General features: G+C 38.1%; 1 protein-coding gene across 4 annotated transcripts in view; it reads right to left on the reverse strand.

Annotated features, from left to right (window-relative positions):
- The window catches only part of ENTPD6 (ectonucleoside triphosphate diphosphohydrolase 6), a 68,523-nt gene that overhangs the window by 32,381 nt on the left and 19,463 nt on the right, over positions 1–16,679 (reverse strand). For all 4 annotated transcript variants that reach the window (XM_043989724.1, XM_043989722.1, XM_043989719.1 and 1 more), the window contains exons 2-4: positions 9,202–9,511; positions 5,246–5,322; positions 3,084–3,227 (exon numbers count right to left, since the gene is read on the reverse strand). In XM_043989724.1, the coding sequence (XP_043845659.1) occupies positions 3,084–3,227; positions 5,246–5,322; positions 9,202–9,481 (501 nt within the window). In that variant the 5' untranslated portion in view covers positions 9,482–9,511. The remainder of the gene's footprint in view (positions 1–3,083; positions 3,228–5,245; positions 5,323–9,201; positions 9,512–16,679) is intronic.

Consider the following 16,679-nt stretch of genomic DNA (forward strand, 5'->3'; position numbering starts at 1 on the left):
TATATATATGTGTGTGTATATATCTATATCTATATCTATCTATCTATATATATAAAATCTATATCAGATTACCTGCTGTCTAGGGGAGGGGGGAGGAAGAAAAATCTGAAATTGTAAAGCTTGTATAAACAAAAGTTGAGAACTATCTTTACATGTAACAGAAAAAATAAAATACCTTATATGTAAAATTAAAAAAAAAATAAGAAGGGTCATTTCCCCTACTTTCTTTCTTTATACAACGTATATGCCTTGAAATCAAGGCCTGTTTTATTTTTGTCTTTGTATTCCCAGTACCCACGTGCCTGACACATAGAAAACATTTAATAATAAGATGCTCGTTCAGTGACTGAAGTTTTTGTTTCTGACCTCCTTGGAATATACACCCAGTGATGGATTAATGAATGGGTCAAGGGATATGAACAATTTTAACAACTTTTGTTGCCAATTTTTAATTGTTTTCTAGAATAGTTGAGCCAATGCACAGCTTCCACAATAGAGTATCAATCTATATGCCTCTTTTACCACAATCCCTCTAAGATTGTTTCTGTGTTTGGAAATCTTGCTCAATTTTCAGAGGATAGGGTGAAGCCTCAGACTTTCTTTAATTTTCACTTAATATTAATGATTTGGAGTATGTTTTCAGACACCGCATTTCTCCTTTTGAAACTTCACATCCTTTGATCACTTATCTATGGAAGAATGGATACTTTTATCAATTTGCTGTATTTTCTTAAGATCAAACTTCGTAGTATTTGGTGCAAATATTCCCTAACCTCCTCTTCCCCCAAAATTTCTCTTAATCCTATCTGCATTATTTGTGCAAAAGCTTTTTAACTGTAAGTAATCAAAATTGTCTATTTTGTCTTTTATGTCTATCACTTGTTTGGTTACAAAATCTCTTTTAAATATACTTGTTATAGTACAAGTTATTACCTTCTCTTCTAATCTGTTCAAAGATTTTTTCCCAGCAGCATTATAATCTCTAAGCCTATGATTCTATGTAATTGAAACTGTGAATCCAAAAACTGGAGAATACTTAAATAAACTATGGTACACTAATATTATGGAATATTGCAATGGCCATTAATACCGACAAGTACAAAGAATAAAAAGAAATCTGACCTTGTGGAATAATACAAGGTGAAAAAAAGCAAAACTAGAAAAATACAATACATATGAACCAGGACCATGTAAGAAGAAAGTGAATGCTAATGGAAAAAGGATTTGATGTGTGATGAAATAATGGGATTTAGCAGATACTCAAAGACCCACCTGGAGATTAATCAAGACTGATTGAATCAAGTGAGAGTGATTGACTGCTGATTAAGCCTACTTCAAGTTAATTGGATTGTATCAAGTTAATTGGATTGTGATCACACCTGGCTATCCCTTAAGAAGGTATAATTCTCAGAAACTAGACTATGAACTCAACTTGAGAACACCTTCAAAGACAATGGATTTGGATGACGCCAACCAATCACCTTGAAGCAGGGTGTAAGGACCGCCTCTGTTCCAGATGTATAAAAAAGCTTCCACAAACAGCTTGGAGAGGATTGCTGATTAAAACAGGCTGGAAAAGGGTGTTCCTGATTAAAGCAGGCTCGTGGAGGAGGACTTCAGGAAGAACCCAACCAGACTGGAACTCTAGGCTAGACTGGAGCTGAAGCCTCTGATTTAAGGTGACCACAATTTAGATTTTAAACATCACAGTTGTGTGGGGGAAAATATGGGCCACTCCTCAAAAGCTGGTTGAAATTGTCTGGGGGACAATTAATATCTGGGAGGTAAATTTCAGCTGGGAGATGGGTGCTTACTAATGGCTCCTTTCTACCCCCCCTCCCCAGGAATCAGGATCACATGATGAAAGAGACCTAAGGCTGGTTACGTGGGTGATGAGTTTAGAGGGCTGTCCCTTTGACTATACTGCATTCCAACTGGCTAGCATTGGGTGCCAGTGTCTTGGCTTGGAGATTCTAACTGAGGAAGAAGGGTGGAGCCAGTCGGCTTTGAGTCCCATCTCCATTAGGGAGCTGGCCCATTCTCGAGTGAATGTATAAATAAAGGCCTTTGATACTTCTCCAACATTGAATCCCAGAAATTTTTAATTGGGGTTTCTCACGATATGGATTTAGAGGGGGTGATGATGGTGAGAAAAAAGTTCTTTACTTTATAAACTGAAATTAAAGTGTAAATAGTTATTAAGCAAGTTCATTTGATTGTACTGATGTTCAATATTAAGTTTCAAATAATACATTTGTGAGAAAATAATTATTAATAATGAATCACTTGGGGCAGCTAGGTGGCTCAGTGGATAGAGCACCGGCCCTGGAGTCAGGAGTACCTGAGTTCAAATCCGGCCTTGGACACTTAACACTTACTAGCTGTGTGACCCTGAGCAAGTCACTTAACCCCAACTGCCTCACTAAAAAAAAAAAAAAAAAAGAATCACTTTTTCAGTCTTTTTTCTCCCCCCCACCCCCTAAGTTCAGTTCTCCTAGAGAAACTTTATCAAATCTCATCTGGGACAAACCTAAAGGAACAAATGTCTAGAAGGGGTTAAACCACACCTAGATAATGGACTTTGCCTTAAGCAACTTCAGTGAGGGTCTTTTGCATTCTTTTCCCTAATGTCATCTCTAGAGTTCATTTTAATGAAGACCACTTTCAAGTCATGTCAACCAATGGAATTAAATCATACTAACCAATTAGTTTTGATCAATGTGTAATGATGCATCTATTAAAAGAGGATTAAAAAAAAGCCCTTGGAGGGCACCATGAAAAATGGTCTCTGAGGTACCTCTAGGAGACAGCATGGGTCTTTTGGAGCTTTTCTCCTGCTCTTGCTAACTGGCATGCTGAAGCTCTCTTCCTGCTTTCTCTACCATGTGGCCTGAGACCATGAGAAGTTAAGGAAACATGTGGTTGATCCTTTACTGGTAGAATAGTGATAAATTGATAAATGCTTACCCAAAACTGATGTCAATAGCAATAGCAAATTAATTTTAAAAAACACACATTTAATTTAAAAATACCTAATCAACAAAAATTCTATCTTATCTCAAAAGGAAACTAGACATGATTACCTTCTGTAACAACTTTTGAGCCTTTTCACCTGGTAACAGTCGCAAACCAGCTGTTGCCTTAAGAACCAAAGGTGTGACCTTCCACAGATCAAAAGGAATTTCTTCTTTAGCAACATCCAGTAGTTCTTGTATTCCCTGAGTACTCTGAGAATTTAAAAGCAAAATATGATAGTGACATTTTCAAGCTAGAAAAATGAACTTTTCTTTAAGACTCCGCTCAAATGCCACTTTTTTTGCATAAGACCTTTCCTGATCCTCCCCTGCTCTCCTTTGCCAGTGCTGACTTCCACAATATTCCCCTGTATCTGTTTTTTATAGGTTTGTATAAAGTTATACAAAATGTATAGTATCTCTACCATTAGGATGTAAGTTCCCTAAAGACAGGCGTTGTTTTGCTTTTAGATCTTCAGTGCCCAGCACAATGATCAAAACATAGAAGGCACTTGATAGATGTTTGTTGATTGAAAGAAACAGAATAGAATTCAACTCATGCTGGGAAATGTTAAAAGAAAATGGTAGTAATGACATCCTTAAAATAGGGTTGAGGTGTAGGAGAAATAGACTGGGGGAGGGGGAAGGGGAGAGATGGTCTGGGGAGAGGTTGTTCACATGAAGGAAACAAGAAAAAAGCTTATGGAGGGGAGGGGAAGAGGGGGAAGGAATTGGTAAAAAAGAAAAGAAAATAAAATGGTAGTAGTATATAACTGCACACCATCACATAACTATCATTACTGATTTACAAATCCATGGGTCAAAGAAGTCTTTTCAATATTTTACCAGTACCTAACCACCACATAGCTCAGTTAGTCACAAATCACTGCCATTTCCCTAAGCTGTTTCCCAATAAAACTGAATTGAATTCTATTCTCTATCAACTAACCAGCAATAATATGGCTATACAACTTAATTCTTACATGATATCACTATATTTATGGCCCATGCCTGAGTAATGTTGACCAAATCATTTTGTATCTGCTTTTCAACTGTAAAATGAGAGGTGAGGTAGCAGATTAAATGACCTCTGCCTCCCTGCCAGTTCCAAGTCTATGTTAGCAATCCTGAAACAAGCCTGTGGTACTATGTTTGGGACCACAATCCAAGTACCTCCAAAATAATCCCTTATTTTATGGCTTGAGATGACTTGGAAAAATCTTGTCACATAAAAGAAATAGCACTGGATTGGGAGTTCCGAAACTTGGGTCCTAATGTTAGCTCTGCTAACTAACTGACTTAAGCAACTTTGGACCAATCACTTAATGTCTCTAGAGCTCAGTTTCCTCATATATAAAATGAGAGGGTTAGTCAATGTGACCTCTTTTAGCTCTGGGTGCTTTTATTAAATAGTTTAAAAGGAACTCATGGTGAATTTTATAACAATAACAATAATGATGACAATAGCTAACATTTATTGCCTCATTTGATCCTTATAACAACTCTGAGAGGTAGGTGCTGTTATTATCCCCATTTTACAGATGAGGAAACTGAGGCAAACAGGTTAAATAACTATTCAAGATCAAACAGCTGGGTATGTATCTGAGACTGGATTTGAATCCAGGTTTTCCTGACTCCAGGCCCAGCACTCTATTCACTATAATTCTTAGTTTGATAATATTATTTCAGTTCATTATAACCCCAATGGAATATTAATCTCTAGGTAAAACAGAAACAGGCTTTAATTCTCAAATAGAAATATAGCGGTAGCTTTCTGTAATTTTGTACTCATCCTTCAATATAAACTCTCATTTGGGGAGAAGTTATTTACTACATCTTATCAAATATTTATAATTTATAAAGCTCAAAGCTGTTATTTCTAAAGGGAGTCTCATTCTTTAAATAGTTATTACTAGCTAAGATTACAAACTCTTCTATTCCCCCAAGAAAAAAAGAAGTTACTACCTTTCTGTTTTGTTTTTGTTTTTTTTTTTTGCAGGGCAATGAGGGTTAAGTGACTTGCCCAGGGTCACACAGCTAGTTAAGTGTCAAGTATCTGAGGCCAGATTTGAACTCAAGGAGTCCTGAATTCAGGGCCGATGCTTTATCCACTGTGCCACCTAGCTTTCCCTTAGTTACTACCTTTCTATACCTAGAAAGAGGGGCTGGTTTGAAAATAGTGTGAAGAATAATTTAATTCAGATACAGTGCTTTAATGAAAGTAAAGTTACCTTATCAACATCATCGGCATAAGCAGAAAGTCCTGGCTTCAGGGCTTTGAATGTCTCATGGGTCAAAGTGGGAGTTTCTAGGAGGAAAAAGAAGTTAAAAGGAAAAAAAAATCACTCTTAAATGAAGTTTGTTTAAATTAGATCTTTTTTGGTGACTGGTAACACTATGAAATTTTGTCAAGATATTTGTTAGTATTGATGATAAATTTTTAAATAGTAGATGTTAAAAAAATATCAAAGAACTAACCCCAAACTGTTGTGTAACTTATAAAACTTTATACATGGGGAAATATTTGTTTCATCATCTTTACTCTACATTTGTCCTTTCCAATCTGGCTCAACCAGATAACCCTGAAATGTGATATAATGGTGTTATTCCTTCTTTGGGATCTTAGAATATTTCTGTCCCAAAGTACTTTTACTTTCAACAAAGTTGCCATTTAATGATCTAGCCAACAGAGAGGAACCATGCTATGTATAATCTAAAACTGAACAGAGTAGCAAACATAATCTTTCTTTGGCAGATGCTTTATGGGATTCTATTGCATTACATTTAATTTTCTTATTGCCCTTTTATTTTGAAGGTTACCACGTATTTCATGAGCATGTTGAAAATAGGTAGTAAAAAGGTCACAACTTGAGTACAAATGCTTGGGATAGCTAGATGAAAGCGGAAAAACTCTGGGAAGAAAAGTATTTTTTTTTCAAAGATCCCACGGCCTCCTTCCATTCCATGCACAAATAAATAAATAAACAAGTAAATAAAATTAAAAAACCTTGCCTTAAAATTTTCTTACTCCTCCTTAAACCCCAGTTTTTACAGCTAATTCTAAATACAGTGATTGTGATAATTTTATTTGAAAACCAAGTTGGTTTTTTTTGGGGGGTAACATTTATATAAGTGTCTATTGCTCTGTAGAGTGCTTGATTTTTTTTTTTTAATTCATGCCTTTTAAATTTTTTACATCAGTCAGTTCAGGAAATTAGGCCCCTCTTTTGTAACAAAGAAAACACAACTAAGCAAAAACACCTGAAACGGGAAATGTGTTTGAAAATGTATATAAATGTTCTCCTCTTGTAGATATGTTTTATTATGTGTTCTCTGGGACTACTGTTTTTCTTATTTACTCATTGTTTGGCTTACTTTTTAGTCTTGTCACTCTCTATTTTTTTTTTTTTGGTTCTGTTGATTTCACTCTTTCATATAAATCTTTCCAAAGTTTCTCTGAATCTCATTTATCCTTTCTTACTTTGCAATAACATTTCGTTACATTTATACTTCACAATTCTTTCAGCCACTGACCAAATGACGGACAACTACTTTCTTTCCAGATGTTTGCTACCACAAATAGTGCTGCTATTAATATACAGTCTTTATTTCTATCTTTGACTTCATTGCAGTATATATCCAATAGTGGGATCACCGGACAAAGCTTTTTTTTGAGCTACTATATATATTATAACTAACTTCCCAACTTCCAACCCAAATGAATTTTATACCCATCACTATCTAAACTGGAATTAAAAAAAAAAAACCTGTCCATAATAATTCATGACAGTTCAAAGATCTGTACAAAAATATGCTAAATTACAAGAAAAATTTAATAAATATTAAATGATACAAATTTCATATGACAAGAAAAAAATTTAAAGGCACATAAATATGCTAATAATTATGTAATTAATTAAGGGAGAAAATTGCAGCAAAAGGAGGCAGAAAACAAAACCAAAAAAAGGAACAAAGAGAACAGCAAATAGCAAATACAGCAGTGGAGACTGGAAGAGGTGGTGGTGGTGTGTTAAGAAGCAGTAGGCATTCTGAAAATGGATCCAAATATATCAGGAATTATCTGGCTCCCTACCTCATTCAAGCATGCCACCATGTCTCCTCCTGTGGACTATTTTAATATTTTGAAAACAGTGTTGGCCTTGGAAGAGTAGGAAGCATGTAAGGAACCTCTACCTTAGAAGGATATTTATTCAGTACCAAGCTCTAGTCTGGCTACTAAGCTATACCTGTTATTCAGACCACAAAGCTACTAGATGATCCTTATGACATCTTATTGTCCAGATTCTGGAGAGAGCTTCTAACCTTGTACTGTACATCTACTGTATGTGATCCCCGTAAGATCACAGACATCTCACCTGCCTGAACCTTTATTGCCTGATTTTTCCCCTCTGCCTTGGCTGGAATCTCTGGACAAGACCTCTGATCTACTAGACTTTTGGTGCCTGCTATATATAATCTTCTTAATTAGCCACCATCCCCACCCTAGCCTCTTCTTTCAGGACTTCCCTGACCTGTTATTATCTACATTCTGGTATAATTAATGGACAAATTCAGGAACTGCATAAATTAGGAGAACCGGCAGGTGGGTGTCATAAGTGGAAGTCAAGGTCAGAGTCTGAGATTCAAGGCAAAGCAAGGCAGGCACAAAGAGCTCTGGATACAGTGCATCAATGTTCAGAATCAATATTTAGAGCCATGCATCACACCCTGGGATGGAGGTGGTTTTGCCCACCAGTAAAAGCTTCTGTTTTCAGATGGCCAGGTTTATTCATAGTTTGACTTCACTTTTTCTCTGGAATGGTTGGGCTGTCAAATTCAAAATACTCTCTTTTTTTTGCTACAGAGTCCTTAAGGAGTCAGGAAATCTGCAGATGCAATTTTAAACATATAGACACTTACAGAATTTTAGAGATCATCCAGACCAAACTCAAGGTATATACGAGCCAATTGCAGTCCATCACCTTGCTTAAGGAGATAACTTTTTTTTTTCCATTTAAGAAAATATCACAGGGGAAATAGAGAAAATGAAATTATCCATTTAAATATACTTCCTGAATCTCAATAAGAATGCTTAAGAGCCTATTAATACTACAATTCACTACCCTAATCATATCTTCCTTGTTATTCTATTTCTTTTCATTTCCTTCAAAATGTTCGAGTTGTACATGAATCAAGAGCTCTTGACTAAGTTCTCACTTCATTGTAGTGAAAAAGTTACAGCCAGAATATAAATTCCCAAGGGAAAGAACAGTATCATATGACTCTCTGTAGACAGAAAGCAGCATTATAACTGCTCCTTAACAAATACTTGATGATAAACTAATCAGTGTCTTCTGTATTGTGCTGAAGACACCCCACCAGAAGAATTCAATAAAAAAGTTCTGCAAGTGGTTATAGCTAAAATGACACCACTAAAGCATAATATAATATACACTTGATGCTCCCACTCTTCTTCTCAAAAGAAGCTGTGGGGAAGCCAAGAGTAGGAGTAACCTCTAGGAAGAAACAAACCAAAGCCCTATCCCTAAATCTCCATCTAATTCTTGTATGTTTCACAAAATCTTATGGAAGCCTGAACAGTAACTTTTAACCTGGGAGTTCAGAGACCATCTGAACTGAATGCCCCATTTTATAGGTGAGCCTATGAACCCAGAAAAGTTAAATGATTGTCTTCGCTTCTCTCTGATCCTGAAAAGATCCTCAATCAGTTTTCTGGTGTAGCTCTATGCTCTGGGGAATCACAGAAACCATGTGCCAGGAGGGTCCTTGGTCTATTTTGGGAAATGTTTCATTCCGACAACATGCTCTCAGAAACAGACCATCGTGAGGCAGATAGAGGGCCAGCCTCCAAGTCAGTGAGATCTGAGTCCCACACAAAGCTGTGAGGCCCTGGGCAGATCAACTGACCTCCAGTGCCCTAGGCATATAGAGATATGCCTTAGAGAGCTAAGACTAGAAGTTGAAGAAGACTGCTAATATATATTGGTAGAGAGAGTTTCCTCACTAGGCATTCCCTTGATAGAAGAAATCACAGCTCCACATGAAACAAAACCAAACGTCCTTAGCCAATAGAGGATTGTGGTATGAATAATGAAAAATGAAAAACACAAAAATCAAATATACAGGAATGAAGAAAATAAGGCCTGTGTTTTCATCTTGGTCGTACCTTTTGCAGTCTGAGTGAACTGAAAGATGTGTATTCGAGTTCCAGTGCTTCCAGCATCAAACATAATTCCATAGAAGACTGCACGATTAGCTGTCACCAGTTGTTGATTTATTTTTGTCCCTATAGCAGTCTCGGTTATGCTGAAGATTCTCTGGGTAGCAAAGGCCCACCGCCATTTTACATATGCAACATATATGAACAGACATACACAGAGTCCCAATGGATATGCAATTTTTGATATCTTCATGTTTCCATAACAATTTCTCAATGTTTTTCTCATTTCTTTGGATATCAGAATTCTGTGTTACAACTGCAGGAAAGGAAAAGCAAGAGACATATTTTAGACTACATGGTATTTAATTAAAATAAACATTTTACACATAAGTCTCATTGTAGCCAAGGAATCAAATCTCAACCAGAAACTGTTTCAAATGTTTTCTTTTCCTTGAACCAGAAATAAAACTTGAAACATTTTGAAGCTACTGTGAAGCCAATTATCTTTGAAATGGTATACATTTTAAAACTACATTGCTGAATCTTTTTTTTTTTTTGTTTGTTTTTTGGTGAGGCAATTGGGGTTAAGTGAGTTGCCCAGGGTCACACAGCTAGTAAGTGTTAAGTGTCTGAGGCTGGATTTGAACTCAGGTCCTCCTGACTCCAGGGCCGGTGCTCTATCCACTGTGCCACCTAGCTGCCCCCTGACTCTTAATAATAAGCAAAAATCTTAATAAAAACTGATCTGTGATACCAGTCACTGACATGATTTTTTATCTCTTTTATGTGTATTAATTTTGAGTACTACTCTAGTGATATCACTAATGTTTCTGTTGATCTTTGTTAATACATTACTTTTTACAAAGTTGTGATCACTGTGTATAAATTGTGTTGCATTCCTTTTTCACTTATTTCATATACATATTTTCATACAGTGATGACTTAAGTTTACATACTTGTTATTTTCCATAGCAACAAAATATTCCATTGTGTTGATATGCTTATTTGCTAGTTGCTACCCTGGGACCTTTCAGTCATTTGCAGTCTTCTGTGATTCTAATTAGTTGGAATAAAAATATTTGAATGGTCCTTTCTTTTTGAATTACATCCTTGGAGCACATTCCCCCAAATTACAATGACTAGGTCAATTAACATGGTCATTATTTTCCCAAAGATTAAACCAAATTATAGTGCCACTAGCAATTTCTTTGTATATTTATTTCTCAGTATCCTTTCCAAAACTAGGTTTCCCAATTATTATTTTTTTGCTAGCTGAATGTCCCTATGATAGTACCTTAAAGCTGTTTTGTTTTGTAGTTCTTTTACTAGATTGGATGCATATTTGAAAATGTATTGTCTGTATTTTTCCTGGAGAACTTGAGTAAAATCTTGATTGGGGGGGGGTAGTATTCCTCAATAAAGAATTGCACTTGGGGCAGCTAGATGGCGCAGTGGATAGAGCACCGGCCCTGGAGTCAGGAGTACCTGAGTTCAAATCCGGCCTCAGACACTTAACACTTACTAGCTGTGTGACCCTGGGCAAGTCACTTAACCCCAATTGCCTCACTAAAAAAAAAAAAAAAAAAGAATTGCACTCTCACACACAGTGCAATTAGAATTAAAGTGGGCTTTTATTTGGCACTAGAGAAAGTGACTGAGTGGGAAGTCAAAGACTTCACTTCCAGGGAGAAGGTGGTTTAGAAACAGCCTTCTCCTAGAACAGGAAGGCAAAAGCTTTTATAGAGGATACATGGGGTGTCCATCTGAAAGTGGAAAGTTCCTTTTGGGGGTGGGGAAAGCTTGGATGCTTGTCATATTCCTGAGAGTTGAGGGGATTTTTTTTTTTTGACTGATGGTCCTGACTACTGGGGTTGTCTCCTAGCTCCTGTCAGGTAGTAGCTACACCTATGTGACTTTTCTGCTGTAGAATTTTATCTCCCCTTACTTCTTATGTGTGTCTGTCCTGATATCTAGTTGGCCAATCTAAACTTTAATAGTCCCTAGATATGTTGGTCCTGTTATCTGGTTATCTTTGTTTTTTTGCTTCTCACAGGGGAAACTTCTTCTGAGTTATCCTAAGCCCCATGTCACTGACTTTACAAATTTGTGCCAGTTCTTTGTATGTTATAGTTTTTGTTTGCTATGTGTTATAGGGGAAATTGATGGGGGTTTGGGGTAGGGGTTCTTAGGAATTCCTCTTTAAAGAATTATACCCTCTTGTACACAAATCCAATTAGAGTAAAATAATAGTTTATTAGGTGCTAGGGAAAGGAAACCAAGAGAAGTCCTTGGACTTCTCCTGGGGAGAAGGCATGGCAAAGAGGCTTGGCTCTCTGAGATATCTATCTACTTTAGCAGGAGACAGGCAGATACTTTTATAGAGGACAGATGGTGGTCCTATGAGGTAATTGTGAGATTCAAAATTGGATATATGGAGCATAATTTTTACCACATAACCATTTGACTGTGGAAAGTTCCCTTATTGGGGGAGGACCATCCCCCTCTGGTGGTGGCTGGAGGAAGTTGGGTGAGGGGCAGCTCTGGATCTCTCAAGCCATCTCTCTCCCCCTCATACCACAAAGGCAGCAGCCACACCTAATCTTATCTCCACAAGGGAGACTGAAATGAAGGGTGGTAGTCCTGGAGCTAACTCAGTCCCAATTCGGTGTAGCTCATCTCTTTAGGTGTGCCTGTCCTTTGGTTTAGTTTCTCAAGGAGAAGGTTCTTTGATTTACCCCAGAAAACTTCTGAGCTACCTCGGGCCCATAACACTGTGTTTTTCACATACTCTACATAGTAGGTTCTCTATAAATGCTTAATTTTTTTAATTCTATTTCTTTCCTTTTTATTTTTATTCCTCTTCTATTGCAAAAAAAAGCTTATTATTATATAAAACAATGGATTGCTTTTTTTATTCCCATATGGCTTTCTTGCTGTTTTACTACAGTCAGTTACCAAGCATTTATTAAGTGCCTAGTGTGTGCCTGGCACTCTGCCAGGTGCTGGGAATACAAAGAAAGGCCAAAAAAACAAACCTGCCCCTAAGGAGATCACAGTCTAAAGGCTGGAGACAAGCTACAATAAATGATGGAAAAATAACACATATACAGGATAAAATGGAGATCATCAACTGAGGGGAGGCACCAACATTCAGAGAAAATGGGAGGGGGCTGCTAGGTGGTGCAGTGGATAAGGCACCAGCCCTGGATTCAGGAGGACCTGAGTTCAAATCCAACCTCAGACACTTGACACTAAGCTGTGTGACCCTGGGCAAGTCACTTAATCCTCACTGCCCTGCAAAACAAACAAACAAACAAACAAAAAAGAGGAAATGGGAAAGATTTCTCTTAGAAGGGGGGATTTTGGCTGGGACTTGGAGGAAACCAAGAGATGGAGATAAAGAGGGAGAGAATTCCAGGTGTGGGGGATAGTCAGTGAAAATGCAGAGTAAGGAGATGGAAGATCTTGTTGAAGGAGCCGCAATGAGACCCGTGTACTCTGTTCAATGACATTTCCCCTCCCCACAATGTATTTTGGATCACATAATACACAGAAGACCAGTAAGGTATAAGAAGACTGGAGAAGTAGAAAGGGGCCAGGTTATGAAAGGCTATAAATGCCACACAGCAGATTTGCTCCTGGAGGTGATAGAAATCCACTGGAATTTACTCAATAGGGGAGTGACATGGTCAGATGGGCACTTTTGGAAAATCAATTTGACAGTGGAGGATAGTCTGGAATGGGGAAAAGCTTGACACAGGGAGATCAGCTAGCAGGCTATTGCTATAGTCTGGCAGGAGGTGACAAACCTGGACCAGGGTGGTTGCAGTCAGAGGAGAGAAGGGGTATATATGATGCAAAGGTAGAATGGACAGAACTTGGAAACAGACTGGATATGAGGGGGTCAGAGTGAGGAGTTGAGTATGACACCTAGTTTATGAGCCTGGGTTACTGAGTTACTGGGAGGATGGTGCCTCCACAGTAATAGGAAAATTAGGAAGAAGGGAGATCTTGGGGCAAAAGTTTTGGACATGTTGAGTTTAACATATCTACAGAACAACCAGTTTGACGTGTGCAACAGGTAGCTGAAGATGCAAGGCCTGAGGTTGGGAGAGAAGTTTGGACTGTATAAGTAGATCTGCAAATCATTAGAATAAAAGATAATTACTTTCCCCCCTTCTTTACCTCTTTTTTTTTTTTTTTTGGCGAGGCAATTGGAGTTAAGTGACTTGCCCAGGGTCACACAGCTAGTGTTAAGTGTCTGAGGCCGGATTTGAACTCAGGTACTCCTGACTCCAGGGCCGGTGCTCTATCCACTGTGCCACCTAGCTGCCCCTTTAGCTCATTTAAAAAAATGGTATTTTATTTTTTTAATTACCTGTAAAAATAGTTTTCAACATTCATTTTTGTAAGATTTTGAGTTCCAAATTTTTCTCCCTCCCTCCCTCCATTCCCTGCCCCTCCCCACTAAAGCCAGCAAGCTATCTGATATAGGTTATACATTACAATCAGAACAAAAGGAAAAAACCACAAGGAGGAAGAAACAAACAAAACAACAACAAAAGTGAAAATAGTATGCTTCAATCTGCATTCAGACTCCATAGTGCTTTTTCTAGATGTGGAGAGCATTTTCCATTATGAGTCTTTTGGCACTGTCTAAAGTAAAAGGTGAATAATTCAATCCATGAGAACTAATGGGATCACGAAGCAAAACAGTACAAAGGGAGAAAAGACAGGTCCAGGACAGAGCACTGGGAAGAGTCATGATTAGCAGGGGTGATATGGATGAAGACCTAGGGAAGGAGACAGAGAAGAAGCAGATCATACAGGTATGAGGAGAATCGGGATAGGGCAGTGTCACAAAAACCTAGAGAGAAGAGTGTGCTGAGGGGAAAAGAGCATCACTGACAATGCCAAAGGCTATTTTAATAGAAATCAAGAAGAATGAGCACTGAAAGGCCATTAGATGAGGCAATTAAGAGATGATTGATAACCTTGTAGAGAGCAATTTCAGTGGAATGATAGGGTCAGAAGTTAGACTATGAAGAGTTAAGAGAGTGAGAAGAAACAAAAGTGGAGGTACCAATTAGAGATAGTCTTCTCAAGGAATGTGGCTCCAAAAGGGAGGAAAGACATGGGATGATAGCTAGCAAGGACGGATAGGTCAAGTGATGGATTTTTTTGAGGATGAGAGAGACCATTAATTCCTTGAAAACTCCACTAAGTTCTAGTTAGGGGGCTAACAGAATGTTACTTAAGAGCATTCCAGATGAAAGAAATGATTTGTTAAATTTATAGCACTTCTTAAAGACAGAATAACTTCTAAACATTTATTTTGGTTAAGGGACTTTGCTGATTAAAGCAATGCCCAATTATTCACTTAGCATCCTAATGCCATTAAAAAGAAATTACAGGGGGGGCGGCTAGGTGTCGCAGTGGATAAAGCACTGGCCCTGGATTCAGGAGTACCTGGGTTCAAATCCGGGCTCAGACACTTGACACTTACTAGTTGTGTGACCCTGGGCAAGTCACTTAACCCCCATTGCCCCACAAGAAAAAACAAAAAAACAAACAAAAACCAGAAATTACAGGGGAGCAGCTAGGTGTCGCAGTAGATAAAGCACTAGCCCTCAGGAGGACCTGAGTTCAAATGTAACCTCAGACACTTGACACTTACTAGCTATGTGACCCTGGGCAAGTTACTTAACCCTCACTGCCCCCCCCCCAAAAAAAAAAGAAAGAAAGAAAGAAAGAAAGAAAGAAAGAAAGAAAGAAAGAAAGAAAGAAAGAAAGAAAGAAAGAAAGAAATTACAAACTGCTTAGACCTGAAATAGGTTGAAGGGGCTGGCAGAACAGAAGACAGAATAACTAGTAATTGCAGCTTCAGAAGCATGGCATCTAAGGCAGTCACAAGAAGCACTTTTTAACCATTAAAGGTTTCCAAAATTGAAATAGGTTAGCTGGTAGAGTGCTGGAACTTACTAAATATTTGCTGAATGAATGATTCATAAGTTTGAGAGATCTCTACCATTGGGAGTGTTTCAAGCACAGGAGAGAACACAGAACAACATCATTTCAGAGTTAAAAGATATCTCTAGTCCAGCCTATATATCCAAGAGAGACTCGCTACTCTATCATCCTTGTAGTGTTCATATGAATCTTTGACTGGAGATCTCCAGTGAGGGGGAACCCACTCCCTCCCTGAGGAAGCCCACTCCACTCTCATCCTTAGGTTGTTTCTTCTTACATAAAGCCTGACTGTCCCTTTTAGCTAATTCTACCAAATACTCCTGGTTCTTTCCTCTTGCGGCAGAATAAGTTTAGTTCCATTTCCACACAACAGCCTACCAAATACTTAAAGACTATAACCTCAAGTCCCCTTCTCATCACCCACCCCAGTATTCTAATTTCTAAGCTAAATTGAGGTTGCTTCATCCAGTTTTCTTTTTTTTTTTTTTTAGTGAGGCAATTGGGGTTAAGTTACTTGCCCAGGGTCACACAGCCAGTAAGTGTTAAGTGTCTGAGGCCGGATTTGAACTCAGGTACTCCTGACTCTAGGGCTGGTGCTCTATCCACTGCGCCACCTAGCTGCCCCCATCCAGTTTTCTTTCATATGGTATAAGGCCCTGTACCATTTTGGTCTCCTTCCCTCCTCTGGAGGCTCACCAGAACTGAACACAATCCTTCAGACCAGGGCAGAGCATAGGAAGATAATCACTTTATTCCTGGAATTGATTCCTCTCTTAATGTAGCTCCAGACTGCACTAATTTTTTGGACTTCTTTATCACATTGCTGATTGCTAATGAACTTACACTTCATAAACCTCCCAGATCTTTTCCAGAAAAAAAGAAATTCAATCACGCCTCCCTTATGCTGTACTTGTGAAGCCGATTTCTTGAATCCAAATGTAAGACTTCATATTTTCCTTTATCAAACGTCATTCTATTATGTTCAACCCAAAGGCCTACCTTATGATGATCTTTTATGAAAAGTGACTGCCACATCATCTATTATATGCTTGCTACCTTTGTGTCACTTGCAAATTTTATAAGGATGCTCCCTATGCCTTTATCCAAATCACTGATAAATATCATAGAGCCAAGCACAGATCGCTGAGGTACTCTACTGGGGACCTCAGGGCCATTCAACTACAACCATTCAAAACTACTGAGATTAGTCATAAAATCAGTTCCAAACCTATCTAATTATACTATCATATAGTCCACATTTCCTTATCCTCTCCATAAGAATAGCATGAAATACTTTATTAATGCTTTGCTAAACTCTATGGGATCCTCCTAGGCTAGATTAGTAAACCTGTCAGTAAAAGACAGATTAGTCTGGCCCAACCTGAATGTCTGCCTGCTCTACAATGATCACTTCTTTAAATCAAAACGGTGCTTTAAAAATCTGTACTAAAATTCTGCCGGTAATTGAAGTCGAGTTCATTGGACTATAGGCTGCAGATTCAGTTCTCTTCTTT

Source organism: Dromiciops gliroides, chromosome 2 (assembly GCF_019393635.1).
Source record: "Dromiciops gliroides isolate mDroGli1 chromosome 2, mDroGli1.pri, whole genome shotgun sequence".
Taxonomy (NCBI): Eukaryota; Metazoa; Chordata; class Mammalia; order Microbiotheria; family Microbiotheriidae; genus Dromiciops; species Dromiciops gliroides.